The sequence below is a fragment of the Petaurus breviceps genome, unplaced genomic scaffold, assembly GCF_028583685.1.
Source record: "Petaurus breviceps papuanus isolate PSGF00001 unplaced genomic scaffold, PetGlider_PUasm1.0 207, whole genome shotgun sequence".
NCBI lineage: Eukaryota > Metazoa > Chordata > Mammalia > Diprotodontia > Petauridae > Petaurus > Petaurus breviceps.
The window spans coordinates 32,394,425-32,408,893 of record NW_027185850.1 but is presented as its reverse complement, the minus strand read 5'-3'; the positions used below and the strand labels follow the sequence as shown (position 1 = coordinate 32,408,893).

Sequence of the window (14,469 nt, the reverse complement as noted above, 5' to 3'; positions counted from 1 at the left end):
AATGAAAGTACACAAAGACTCACTGACCATCACCTGGAGAGGCAGCAGGACACAGAGGAAAGAGCACTGTACTCAGGTCAGAAGACCCGAGGGCAGCCTTGATATCTCTGAGTCTCAGTTTTCTCATCTGTAAAATGGGATCAATAAGAGCTACTTTAATTATTTCACAAAGTTACTGTTAATGTCAAATAAAGAAATGCATGATGTGAAAGTCCTCAGAGAACCTAAGTACAAATGTAAATATTAACTGGTTAGGTACCATCATGACTATCTATACTCAAGGCACGGTCTAGAGCTAGAGGAAGCTTCTACACAACACACACATACACATTACACATGTGTATACATTCATATATGCATACATATATAGAAGCAGAATGTAAGACAGATACTTTTAGTCTCAAACAGCCTATGCCTTACGGGATGGCAACTGGGATAAAGAGCTCTCACTAAAGCTAGCTTGGGGCTAACTGAGCTAAAAAGGGAAATGGACTAATTTCATTTTTTGCATCTGAAGCATTTGTGAAAGGGTCTCGGGGGAGGGTCATTTTTGTCAGGGATGTGAAGAAAGGAATGGATGGCATCCCTGTCCAGGGCCACACAACTAGTATGTGTCTGAGGCCACATTTGAACTCAGGTCTTCCTGACTCCAGGCCCAGCGCTCACCCCACAGTGCCACCAAAGGCTTCTCTGTGGATATGTCTCCAGGAGAAGAGAATACAGAGGGGATATGACACTTGTCTTCAGATATTTAAGGAGATGTGCTATGGAAGAGGAATTAGATTTATCCTGCTTGGCCCCGCAGCACAATGCTCAGAGCAATGAATGTAATAAAGAACAAAAAAGCAGCAGCAGCAAATGTGGTTTAGATAAACTGAGGGCCTGCCCAGTAACTGGAGCTATCCCAAAATGAAGGGAGCTCCTTTGGAAAGCAGCACAGTCCCCTCACGCTGGATGACAACTGCCAGGCATACAATAAATAAAGCACAATCCTACTCAGATGCTGTTTGGATTGATGGCTTATGAAATTCCTTCTAAGCCTGAGTTTCTGTGGTTCTGTGAAAAAGGAAAAATGATGAAAACACCTATTTTAATATTTAAATAAATAGCTCTAAATAGAAGCCCCAAAACTGATGCATTTTAAAGGCAGTCTTTTTTGGGGGGGGTTTGTTTTGTTTGCTTTTTGGAGGGCAACTGGGGTTAAGTGACTTGCCCAAGGTCACAAGGCCAGTTTTTGTGTTAAGTGTCTGAGGCCAGATCTGTACTCAGGTCCTCCTGACTACAGGGCCGGTGCTCTATTCACCACATCACCTAGCTACCCCTAAAGGCAGTCTTTAAAGAACAAATGTTCCTTGGTCAATTCAGATGATCAAAAACACCCACCCCAAAACCCACTCTAGATCTTCTAAATAATCTGTCAGAAAGTTCAGGCATCTAAGGGCATATGAACGGGCACAACTTAGAATTTTATGTTCAAGCCAATATTGGTGATTTTACATCATCCCTTCATTGGAATAAGTTAAATGGCAAAAGGTTTATCTCTTTCTCTGCTCCATCAAGCCTACAGTGCTCTGGCACACTGATTGAAACCTTGCCCTCATTCTACTTCAGAACAGTATTTCGAGTGGGTGTTACTTAAACCCAAAGCAGCTGGGGAACACTGCCCATCTGAGCCATTCCTAGAGGTCATCTTCTGGGCAAAGGAACAAAGGCCTGTTGGGAGGATGAAGAACAAAAAGAGGATTCTCAGTATGTATATGTCCCTAAATTCAGAGTTCCCCAATGTCTGTAACTAAGCAACCACTATCTTGTACAAAGTGCTGTAGGTATCTTTAACTTTGTGATGAGTCAGAAATCTCAACATGCTCTTAACTTTCCTTCTTCTAAAATATGTTCTAGATGGGGTTCAGTGCCTCAGCCTCTTTACATGGATAACAAATACAATCACTGCCTCCCACAGGGACACAAACTGTGAGGGTCAAGAACCGGCCAAAGCCACCAAATTTCACCAAAAGAAAGATCAACTCTCCGTTTACTGTTTCTTCACCAATTCAGCCGTCAGAAGTCAGATATGTGATTTCTTTATTTAACCTCTGAGCTGGACGGGTCCCCAGCTGGCTTCTGAATCACGCTTCTTCCTGCAGCCTTGCCAGTGAGGCTTTCTCATCTCCAGGCTTTTCTTGAAGACTGCACGCAGGGAAGCCGCACTCCTCCCAGAGATGGACCACTCCACTTTTTGGATCACTGGTTTTTCCTTCCACATTCTGCCTCTTTGCAAGTTCAGCCCATTTCTCCCTTTCTCATGACAGCTTCTCAAATACTTGAACGCAGATATCACATCTCCTCTTCCCCAAGGCAATCATCCCTTCACCAAACTTTGAATGGCTCTTCTCTTCCCAGATTGGTCACCCTCTTTGGGGAGCATCTAGCTTATCTGAGTCTTTCCTAAAACCTGCTATCTGAGGCTAAACAGGGACTATGTTATCTCCCCTGTCCTGGATGCAATCGTTCTCTAAACATAGCCTAGGAAAGCCTGGGGGATTTTCTGGCTGCTGTTTTACAATGTTAAGTCATACTAGGATTGTAGTCAACTAAAATGATGAGATCTTTTTCAGAGAAAGTGCCGTGTACCCATGCTTGACCTTTACTGCTCCAGTGAAGTTAACTGCCACAACCTAAGCATAGAATGTCACACTCACCTCTATTAAGTGTTGCCTTTTTTTTAGCTGCCACTGCTCTCGCCTTCTGAGATCTCTGTGATCTAGATTCTGTCATCCAATGTAGCCATCCCTCACCATTTTAGCTGTCCACAAATTAGACCAAAATGCCACATATGTCTTTAACCAAGTCTTTAATAAAAATACTGAACAGTCCAGGCTAAAGCCAGATCCCTGGAACATTCCACTGGAGCCTTCCCTGCAAGCTGATACAAACCCATTAATGCATATTCTTTAGGCTCATTTATCTCACTCATTCCAAATACACCTAAATGTCTTATCACCCAGCCCGCATCCTTCTATGTTATCTATCTATACAGTACAATACAAGAAACTCTCTAAAATGTTTTCTTGAAATCCAAGCATATTACATCTTGAGCATTTCTCCTGTCTACAAGTTAACATTATCGTGTCAAAAAAAAAAAAAAGGGGGTTAATGTGTTATGATCTGTTCTTGAGGAAGCCATGCTGGCCTTTTATGATCCAAGTGGCAACACAGCACAGTGGACAGAAGGCTGTCGATAAGAGTCCAGAAGACCTAGGGCAGAACCTGCCTCTACCCATCTGGACACAAGCAAGTCACTTAACCTTCTGACCCTTCATTTTTTCATATATAAATAACCGCAGTACCTAACTACATGGAGCTATTGTGAGATTCAGGAGTTTATGTATATAAATTGCTTTCCAAACTTTACCACGCCAGATAGAAGTCAATCAATATTAAGATCACCATTATGTGTTCACAAACCACCCCCTTGATGCATTCTAGGATTTTGACAGAAATATGTGCTAACCTTCCTGCCTTACAGTTTGCAGACATTGCCCTCCTCTTTCCTAAAAACTGGGACCTCTGTCCTTCTCTAGTACTAAGGCACCTGTCCTATTTCCTAACATCTGGATCATAAGCAGGAGCTCGGTACTCATTTTGGACAGTTATTTTTTTTTTTCTGTATTCTAGGTCAGAGTGCATCCAATGACATGAGCTCACTGAGGAGAGCTAGACTGCCAAATGATTATCTCTTCTTTTTAACAACTAGGAACTAGGTGTTAAGTGTTAGACTGATGTCCCTAAAAAATATTGGTTATAGTATCCAGGCTTACACAAGAGGCTGGGGTTTAATATAAAATCTTGCTAGTAACTAAACTCCTTTTGGATGAAATCTAAAGCAAAACTTTTGTATACCAAGATCAGCTGCACACTCACCAGGACGATGAGCAGATGATGAAAAAAGCTGGCTTCTTAGAAAATGCCCAAAAAGAGGCTGCAGTATTAGACAGTCCATCTTTCTGAATACAGGTTGCATTCTTCCCCACTACAGAAATCAAACTTCCCTAAATCCAGGGTGGTCTTGTAACCATGCCAGCCTGTGCCTCAGCAATGTCACCAGAACAGCCGTGCAGAAAGTGGACCGGAGAGGAGAGAGCCTGGAAGCTGGATGACCAGCGATGAGGCGGAAGTGACAGAGGCTGGTGGGAGTGTGAGTGAAGCCAAGATAGACAGAAAAGCTACTGAGGAAGTCCAATCAATAAAGCTTGGTAAATGACAGGGAGAAAGGGACCAATGAGGAAGAGGAAAGACTCCGAGGGGGCCCCTGAAATGACAAACCTGGGGCACTAGGAAGATGGTGGTGCCCATAATGGAAGGTGTGAGAGGAAGAGAGTGAGCTCAATTCTGAGCCTGTTAAATCTGAGATGCCCATATGACATTCAGGGGAGAAATATGTCCAGTAAGCAATTAACAGGGCATCACTATTCCTGAATGTCATCTTCTCCCAAATGAAGTGATAGCCCAGCATCAAGAGAGGAGTCAAATGACTGAGGTGATTATAAATACTAATATATAAAATAATATAATATAAAATACTAATAAATCTGTGAAATCGAAAAACAAACAAACAAGAAACAATGTAGCTAGAGTTCTGGTGGAAGTTAGGCCTAGATAAAGAGATCTGGGTAGAAAGATGATATCTGAATTATAGGAGCTGATGAGATTTCTAACAAAAATAAGACAGGAGAGATGATAGGGCACAGGAGCATTGAAGGAGGGGGGAGAGGAAGCTGAGGAGAGGTGCCACAGGTAACAGGGTAACCAGGAAAGAACACTGTCACACACTGATGGTGTCTAGGGTGAAGAGGGTGGCTATCAGTATTAAAAGATCCAGAGAAGCTCCAGAGGACCAGGACTGAGAGAAGGGCATTGGATTTAGCACTGAAGAGATAACCTAATCTACCAATGTCCAGGCCAGGATTCTTTGCACTCCACTGATACTTTCCAAGTGCACAAGGGAGCCTCTAAAATTACCAAAATTTCACCTCCAACAAGCACACTTTGGGCTTTTAGAGCTATGAACGATTCTGCCTCTTTTGCTATGTACTTATAGAAAGCAAGTATTTACGGAAGTCTGCCAATAAAGGCCCACTGTTTCTAAGCTTCATTTTAAGGGTTATATTCAGGAGCACACTGCAAGTCATGCTTTTAAATGCAGAGAAAGCACAGGCCAATAAAGCAATTTCTTTTTTCCTCAAGGTATACTCAGTTAGTAAATGTGAGGAGAGCAAGGGTCCATCTAGTGAGATTCAAAACACACAGACTCTGGACTGAAGACGAGCTCTCCCCCTGGTGGAGCTTACACGGACATACCGAAACATTTCTAAGACGAAGAATAAAGGCTATTTGGTTATTAGTGGAAAGAAGGCCTTAGTCCAAGAAGAGCATGTTCAAAGCCTAATAACATTGAGGAGCAGAAAGCCTGTGTCGTGGATTTGGCTCATCGGCGCAGGAACAAAAAGTTCAATCATCTTGAAACTTCTCGAGCTGTGCCACATTAGCAAGCAAGAGTACCGACAGAATCATTACAAACTGATGCTGTAAACTTTCTTACACCTTGTTTTATAAAATAATGACAGTTAACTTTGAACAGCTTTTTGAAGTTTGCAAACCACTTTATAACACTTGATACTCTCCAATATTTATCAAAACCAGTACCCCAATGACTATGTTGCAATCACAGAAGGTGTTTCACTTAAAATTCCTGTTTTATTTTTCTATTCATAGGACATATAAAGGAAAACGTGAAAGGATGCCATAAACTCATAGCCAATTTTCCTACTATCTAAGGGCAACAGTGACGGTTAAAGAAAAGCATTTTATACGAGTGTTCAAGCATGATGTGACATCAAATAATGGGATGCCTCATGAAAAGTATTTTAAATAAATATAAAATTATACTTTCACAGTCTTTTCAAATCATAAATGGGTCCTATTTTTATATATAACCTAGATTAAAAATAAGAAAATAATATGTTAATTGAGCAATAAAAGCTGACTGAATTCTAAAGTAAAGAATTTAAAGGATTCATTTTAACAAAGGAAACAGATTAGAGATTTGATTTAAAGACAAAAGGAGGTTTGGGGCTGGAAGGAGAGTTTTATACTAAAGCAGAAATGGCAGCTATACTAGACTTTGTGCACACTAGAAAAAGAGAGAAGAACAAATGAACAACTTTTTGAAAATAGGAAGCCAAAGAATATGTGCTTGTCCTACCTCCTGGTACAAGTGTCTGGTTCAGCCAGAGGACCATAAAACACGAAGCCCAGCACACAATGCTTCTGGGAGGGATCTCTCTGTAATGAGACTAGTAGCACCAAACAGCAGAAGGGAAGGGAACAAGTGCCTACTATGTTCCAGGCTCTCTCCTAAGTGCTTTACAAATACTTTCTTGATCCTCACAAGAACCCTGAGAGATGGGTGCTATTATTATCCCCGTTTTACAGATGAGGAAACTGAGGCAGACAGAGGCTAAGTGACTTGCTCAGGGTCACACAGCTAGAAAGGGTCTGAAGCAAGATCTGACAGCAGGGTTTCCTGCCTCCAGGCCCAGGGCTCTACCTCCTATGCCATTTAACTTGCCTTAGGATAAAACAGAGTCAGAAGATTTGTAAGCTATCAGATAGCAAACACAATACTTTCCCCAGATGAAGAACTTTACATCTAACCCTGCTTGACAGTCACAAAGAAGTCTCTGGGTGAGCACAGGCAGTCAGAAGAGTCAAGAGTGGCAGGCGCATCGTGACGCACTCTGTTAGTTGTCTTGAATTTTCCACATAGGAAGGACAGGGGAAGAACACGACTACCCGCCTGCTATGGGAGAACAGGGAGATAAGGAGAGGGCCAGGCCCCCCCCCGCCCCCGACATGCTGCGTGGCAGCTTCTCTCTCTCATGCAGTACCTGAATCTCCAGTTCAGCAATGTGCTGCCGCAGTTCAGCCACAGCAGCGATGCTGTCTGCTTCTCGGAGACGCACTGCCATTACTTCCTCTTTATTCTGTGGACCAGGAGAAAATAATGCAAAATGTAACATTCCTCTGTCTTAAATCTGTTCTAAATTCAGAATGCAAAAAAAAGATGGCATTGCTAAGGAAAAGAAACAGGACACGACCTGCTAAACTTAAAAATGTCTCCGTGTGTCATGCTATTATAGCCAAGCAGTCACATCTGTGCCCCTTAAATACATTCTGATATTCGTCTTAATATAATCTTCCATGGCTGCATTTGAAGGTGAAGGAGCTGTCACACTACAGAAACCACGGCCACTGCAGCTTATAGCACCTTCCTGCACTCCAAATAACCATCCACGATGGCGGTGGTGATAAATAAAGTGACAATGAGAGCTCAGGTCCCCTCACCCCAACCTCAGGTGGGCTATGCCAGTGAAAATCAGAAGTGTAAGCTTAAAAAGGCCTTTACATTATAGCCTACGAACCATGATAACATGACAAAAGCCTTCTCACAGCTCACTCCAAAAGGACCTTCACTTTGCAGTCCTGCAGTGACAGCTCTGGAAGCGTGCGCTGGTGCTCTTTTCACAACTTAGTGATTCACAGGAAGGGAGAAGCACCTACTTGGTCAAGAAAGACTCCAGGGTGTCCACAATTTTGACCTTTTAAATTAGTCCATGTATAAAATAAACCAGGTTATTAATGTTAACTTGGGTCAAGGCATTTACTGTCTAGAGAAACTCTAGCAAGACCCTGCCATTCAAACTCTTGAAGAGCTACAATCCAGATCCTACCTACACTACGTAGGGAAGATCCCTCATAAACCTGCTAGTCAATAGAATGCTTCTATCATAATAAAATAGTTAAGTACTCTAATGTTCAGAGTTTCTCCCCTAAAGCCTAGTTCATTTTTTATATTTTTGCCTGTCTTTGTCAAATTGTAAACTTAGAGAATTAAAAGATTCTGTCTCTAAATTTACAAACAATAGATGCTAATTAGGTATAGACTAATATTTAATAAAGGTCTTTGATTTGATGAACTGACAAGTATAAATTCAAATAATGAATTTACCTGTACAGATTTGGGAGGCAAAAAGACAATTTTGGCTTCAGATTAGGAATTGTGATGAAAAGCATGCTTTAAATTCAAACATTTAATATTCTATTTTAACTGTTCCCTGTTAGTTTTCTCCTTAATGAAGTGATTTTAAAATACGGTTCTAGTAAAAAAAAAATTGGCAGTGTCTTTTGCACTTTATGTGATGATGAAAAATAATTTGAAAATTCTCAGGGCTTCATGTTTACCAACCAAATTTACTGTTACAATCTAATATGCATTTAAGTAAAGTGAGTCATATTTAGCCTAAGAGGACAGGATGATTTCAAAAATTATTCTAACATACTGTTAACTCCAATCATCATGACAAACTGTCCAAGTTGTCCTAGAATTCAATGACGTTAAAAGACTTGAAGGCTCCAGCGTTATTGTTCCTGACTGTCAGCTGTGGCGCATTCCCTCTTAATCCACCAGGCATTTAAGTGCTGTGTACTGTATTTATATCTGTTTCCTTTATACACCCCGCCCCCCATCTTTGCTTTTTCCCAGTTAGAACCCAAGCTCTCTGCAAGCAGGGATTGCTGCTGCCTTCATTTTCTTCTGTATCCTTAAGGTCTATCAAGGCTCAGGGTTCTAGACTAGATACTGACTGATTGAATGCAATGCTAGAACAATGAAATACTCTATGACTGTACCATGACATGCCACAAAAAAACACTTAATTAAGATAAATAGCTCACTAAAAAACAAAGTGAGATGGCATTAGCCTCACTCGGGTCACTCTCAGAGACCCACAGAAATCACTGCACAGATTGCAAGGGACTAATCCAATACATCCTCCTATAAGGCTCTGCTCTGGGGGTACACAAGAGTCATCACCTCAAAGGGATTTCACAGATTCATCGAGTAAATAATGACAAGCTTCATTGATTCCAGCATGTAATAAGCTTTGAATCTGTCTGTTTCATTGACATAAAGAAAACAATTTTCCTCAAGAAATTAATAAATCATTGACTTTGTGATAAAACTCATTTTGATAAATAAAATGCTAAGGAAAGCCTCTGACAAAAATAACAAAGTCAAGGATTCTTAACATGGTGTCTAAGAACCCATGTATACATAAGATTTCAAGAAGTCTATGAACTTGGATGAGGAAAAAAAAACTATACATTTATTTTCAGTAATATCTAATTGAAACTTAGCATTTCCTTCAACTACAAATCATTTTTACAGTGTTATTCTGAGAAGAGGCCCAAAGACTTCCCTAGAATGCCAAAAGGATCCAGGACCCCAAAATGGTGAAGAACTCCAGCTTTAAGTCAAACCTAAGAATGTGCATCTCTCTGGGCCTGTGCTACTGACTAAGTGTGAATGCTGCCAAGTTGGTTAACTTCCACTTCCTTATTTTAATGGGATGAATGCTACTGGTCTATCAGCTAGCAGCGAGGGTGACTGTGAGGGCCATAAGAGATTTCACATACCTATTCTGAAAACTGCAAACCCTACACAAATATAAGGTTTGAGATCAAAAGGATGAAAGTTAAAGCTGGGGCAGCAAGACACCCAGTGAAGCCGTGCAAGTTAAACTGAAGTCACTTCATTCAATAATTGGGAAAAAACAGGGCAAGTTATTTACCATAAAGCCAAATTTCAGCTTCCCATACAGACTTCTGTCACTGGATTGTAGCAGCTCCACACGTCTATGAGGATGCAATTCCATCTCTGGCTCTTAGTGACACTGATAAACCACTTGGGCTTCACTCGAGTTTGCAATGTCACTAGAACTAGTCGATGGAATTACAGCTTTGTATGTACCACTGGAAGTCTGTTATATTCTTATCATAGAACAGCAAAGCTGGTAGGACTAGCTAAGGGTCATCATTCCCTCCCCTATCTCTTTTTTTTTTTTGCTTTTTGGAGGGGGGAAGGCAGGGCAAGTGGGGTTAAGTGACTTGCCCAAGGTCACACGGCTAGTTTTTGTGTTATGTGTCTGAGGCCGGATTTGAACTCAGGTCCTCCTGACTCCAGGGCCGGTGCTCTACTCTCTGAGCCACCTCTATAACTAAACCGGGCCGGGAAAGATTAATATCTAACCTCCTTAAAAAATATTCCGTTGCCCTCAGTAATCCATTTTAGGGCTTACATCTGCTCACTGTCATGAGTATAAAGACTTCAAAAGAATAACTGAATTCCTTCCACATCACAAAACTTTCTTTCTTTAAAAATTTTTTTTTCTTTGAGAAAGTCAAATGAGAAATAAGATGAAAGAAAAGTTTTTGTCTTGGCATAGATATGCACAGATTTATTTTGTTTTTATTTGTATTTATATATATATAAAATATTCTAGTTTCAGTTAAATAGCTTGGCACAGTGAAATGAGAGCAGGTGTCAGAGTCTGGAAGACCTGGGCTTAACTCTTAGCCCTGGAACATATACGAGCTGTGTGACCGTGGGCCTTCACTTGACCTTTCAGGGCCCAAGACAACTAGAAGATACAAGGCACAGAACAGTTGCCTAAGTATTAGTGGACGTCAATACAATGAATGAAATCACAGTTTAACAAAACAAAAAACTAGTATCAAACTACTCCTAGGGGAAAAATGGCCTGAGCAGCAGGGGCAAGGCTTGGCTAGGAAGCCACATGCAGTCACACCCCTTCAATTCTCAGGCAGCTCTCTAAGCCCAGGGGCTCTTCACTTTTTGTGTGGGTCACCCCTTGGGCAGCAGGAGCTTTGTGAAGCCTTTCTCAGTCGTGTTTTTAAATGCGAAAAATATGTGGTGATACAAAGGAAACCTACTATATGGAAATTTAGTTCTCAAAATACTAAAGACCCCAAGTCAAAGATCTGCTTTAAGACTTTGAGATTTCTCACCAGGAGTTCACCATTCCAACTGCAAAGGCACTGCTTCGACTGTGGGTCAACATGGCCAAAACAGAATGTAACAAATTGGTGAGGAGTGGGAATGACGTCTTAAAAATTACTATGGAAGTTTTATTATTCAAGGTCTATTCATGATATAGCCAGGTAGTACAGTGGATAGAGCATCAGGCTTGGAATCAGGAAGACTCATCTTCTTGAGTTCAAATCTGGCCTCAGACACTTTCTTTACAGATGAGGAAACTGAGGCCAACAGGATTAAGTGACTTGCCCAGGGTTACACACAGCTAGGTTACTGGGTCAGTCTTCCTGAGTTCAAATCCAGTCTCAGATGCTTACAATCTGTGTGACCCTGAGCAAGTCATTTAATCCTGTCTGCCTCCATTCCTCATCTGTAAAATGAGCTGGAAAAGGACAGAGCAAACCACTCCAGAGTCTTTGCCAAGAAAACTCCAAATGGGCTCATGGAGAGTTGGACTGAAATGACTGAACAATAACAAATGTAGGATGCACCTTGATAAATTACAATCTCACCTATGTGGATGCCCCCTATACCAGTACAATGCAGAAGCCAACAGATCTAGCTTTTAAGTGTGCTTATTTTTACAGATTTGAATCTATTTGCTCTTGATGTTCCTGACACTTCAATCTAAGCATCAGTCACAGGGATGATCCAAGATACAGTTTACGGTGTAAAGAGAATGCCTAATTTCTCAGACACCTGGAGATGGGCATGCCCCTCACCACAGAGCCCTGCAGCTTCCAGACTGCTTCGGGTTCTCCTTCTACACCCACTGTTTAATTCCTTCACACCCATCCTCTGTTCTCTTAACCTGTCTCTGATTTTCACTCCATGCTGAGAGCAGATATCATCATTTCTGTGCAAAGTGGTGGGACCTATTTCCAGATTTGTTCATCTGGCTCCCACTCCCTTGGAAAGAGAAAATTTATTTGGATTTCAAGGCCTTTTTTACTTGGCTGCAGTCTAAATGAAGATCTGGGGGGTGGGGTGCCCAGACCTACAATTTCTTTAGCATAGGGAACTCTCAGAAAGGAAAGTCCCCTTACCAGGAAATTCAGTACCTGCTGTGCAACCTAAAATTCTTAGGAGAGTTCCCTGGGGCGCTGAAAGATCAAGGGACTTATCTAGGTCACAGGGCTAAAGGGAACTCAGGACTTCCTAGTCCTGGATCCCTGTATTCCACTATGTAACCTCTGAAAGAGGCTTTAGTGCACTAAGATAATACCAAAGTCTGGAGTAGGGTCAGTGACGCCAGCAGCCTGAGGCCAAGCTTCTGCAGCAATGGCCTCTCTGGGTATGTCACACCCCGCTCTGGACAAGACACAGGAGAAGAGAGGTAGGCAAGTGAATCACCCAGGGTCCCAGCCCAGGCGAGGGAAGCCCCCCCCCCTTTACCTTGTACTCTGTCTCGGCTTGCCTGCGCCTCGCTTCACTCAGCTGGGTGAGTAATTCTCTGTTCTCTGAGGAAAGACACTGGACCTTCCCTTGCAGGCTGCTCACCTCCTGTTCCGCCCTTCTTAAATGGTTGCTATTAATTTGGTTCTAATAATTAAAAAAATGTAAAAGTGAGAAGTAGATGTAGAAGTGGGCCATGACACACTGAAAAGCTCTGACATATTCATTCTGTACTTACCTATTCTACTATGCAAGGCTTTACTGTACCATCCATATGCCAACTGTACTTGATACATACTTGAAAATTTTATGCAGAAATTTTAAAATAGAATCTTGAAAGGGAGTCAAAATTCTAGTCTGACTAGAAACCTAATATTTAACTATGAAAGCATTGGAGGTGAGAGATTTTAAACCAATATTTTAGCTTAGTTTACCATTTCTGCAATAACCAAATTTAACCTTCATACATACATAATGCCCCCTTCTTAAAACACATATTGTAATTAAAGTACATATAGTCTAATAATTAACAAGTGCTAAGGTTTGCATATTACTTCATTTCAAAAATGGGTCCCCAGAGCCTAACAGGAAACTGTAAAGCATTACACAAATATAAACTCTGCTAAATGACTTCAAGAAACAAGCCTCCTCTTCTCTTTCCCATCAGTGAGGAAAAAATCTACACTCACAGGGGCAATCAAGTATCTGTCAAAGCCTGAGCTCTGAAGAAAGGAAGGGACTGAAGAGGAGAAAGCGGCAGAGGAGGAAAAGCTGAGGAGTGGAAGACCCCATGGAAACCCCACTAAAGAACACTGACCTTTCCCCCCCCCCCATCACTCTTCTCATCTGAGACACGCTCCTCCTTGGCTCGCACTAGTCCTGGGAGCAGTTCATCATGGTACCCTCTCCAGAGCCCTTGCCTCAGGTCACATGCTCTCATGTAAAATGGGTAAGATGGCAATTTGATAGCGAAAAGCTGCACAAAACAACTTCTGCCAGGGAGGGAGGCCCAGCAACTCCCAGAACCAAGGGGAAAACAACAAAGCAGCCCACTGAGCAGCAGGGTCGCAATGCCCCCACCTAGCCACAAGCCTGGCACAGGTCTCTCAAGGTAATCAATGTGTTCTGGGATAGCTTTCTGTCCCTAACGCAAATTTGGGAAAGCCTTCAATGGCTCAACTCTTCTGACACAGAGGTCCCATCGGAGGAGCCCTTTATTTCCAACATGGAACAAATCTGCAAACAGCTTTGCACAAGTGCCCGCATGCAGAGCACATGCAATAAAATCATTACCTGGTTTAAGGGTGCCCCCTGCTGACGGAATAAAAACAATTTTGAAAATCAAAATCCCCTACATGGCAGAACGTATTCCTGAAACAAGGCTCCACACTCCAATGCACAACATAAAAAAATGGTCTTCTAAAGGCCCCTGTTATCCAAATGTATTGTATCACCACAGTAACTAAGTCAAGTTGCCTGAAACTCGGTCTTATTTGGAGAGGAGCGGGATCTCCTGTCCGGCGTTTTTAACAGGACAAGCAGCGCGTGGTGTGGCTGACCTCTGGTAACTGTTTCAGAGTCTTCCTACTACTCCTTGCCTCAAAAAAATAACGTCTTAAAACCTTTTCAGACATAAAAATATGACAGCCTAAGTGACCAACCAGGAGAGCCTTGTATATAAGCACTATTGGTTTGCTACATAAACATGCTTTATTCCTAACAATGATGATGGTTTAGTTTTCCCATCATACCTGCGTTTCCATTTCCATCATCCTTTGTTTTATTTCTTTTATCTCTGCTTGGGTTTCCGCCTCTCTGAGCCGTATGGTCATCAGTTCATCTTGTAATTCGTTCATGGCATTCTTTCTGGGGGGGTCTTTCCACCTCCCAGTAGTTCGGGCTAGATGGCGCTAAAACACCAAACATATGAGTAACAATTCTAGGAAGAAAGGCAATACGGCACAGACAATTCTCCAAACAAACTGAAAGCCATTACAACACACTGTCCAAGCTAAATAAAAACTTCAATGAATAAAATATTGTTAGAATAAGTTAAAGATTATTTCATTCCATAATAAAAACTTCTTGGTGGAAAAAATATTTATCATAACAAGATTTAA

The 14,469-nt window shown here is 41.7% G+C and overlaps 1 protein-coding gene across 11 annotated transcripts in view; it reads right to left on the bottom strand.

Annotated features, from left to right (window-relative positions):
- Positions 1-14,469, bottom strand: part of LOC138165081 (ecotropic viral integration site 5 protein homolog) — a 219,197-nt gene that overhangs the window by 56,142 nt on the left and 148,586 nt on the right. For all 11 annotated transcript variants that reach the window (XM_069093217.1, XM_069093218.1, XM_069093219.1 and 8 more), the window contains 3 exons: positions 14,101-14,259; positions 12,350-12,496; positions 6,948-7,043 (listed from right to left, as the gene is read on the bottom strand). In XM_069093217.1, coding sequence (XP_068949318.1) covers positions 6,948-7,043; positions 12,350-12,496; positions 14,101-14,259 — 402 coding nt within the window. The remainder of the gene's footprint in view (positions 1-6,947; positions 7,044-12,349; positions 12,497-14,100; positions 14,260-14,469) is intronic.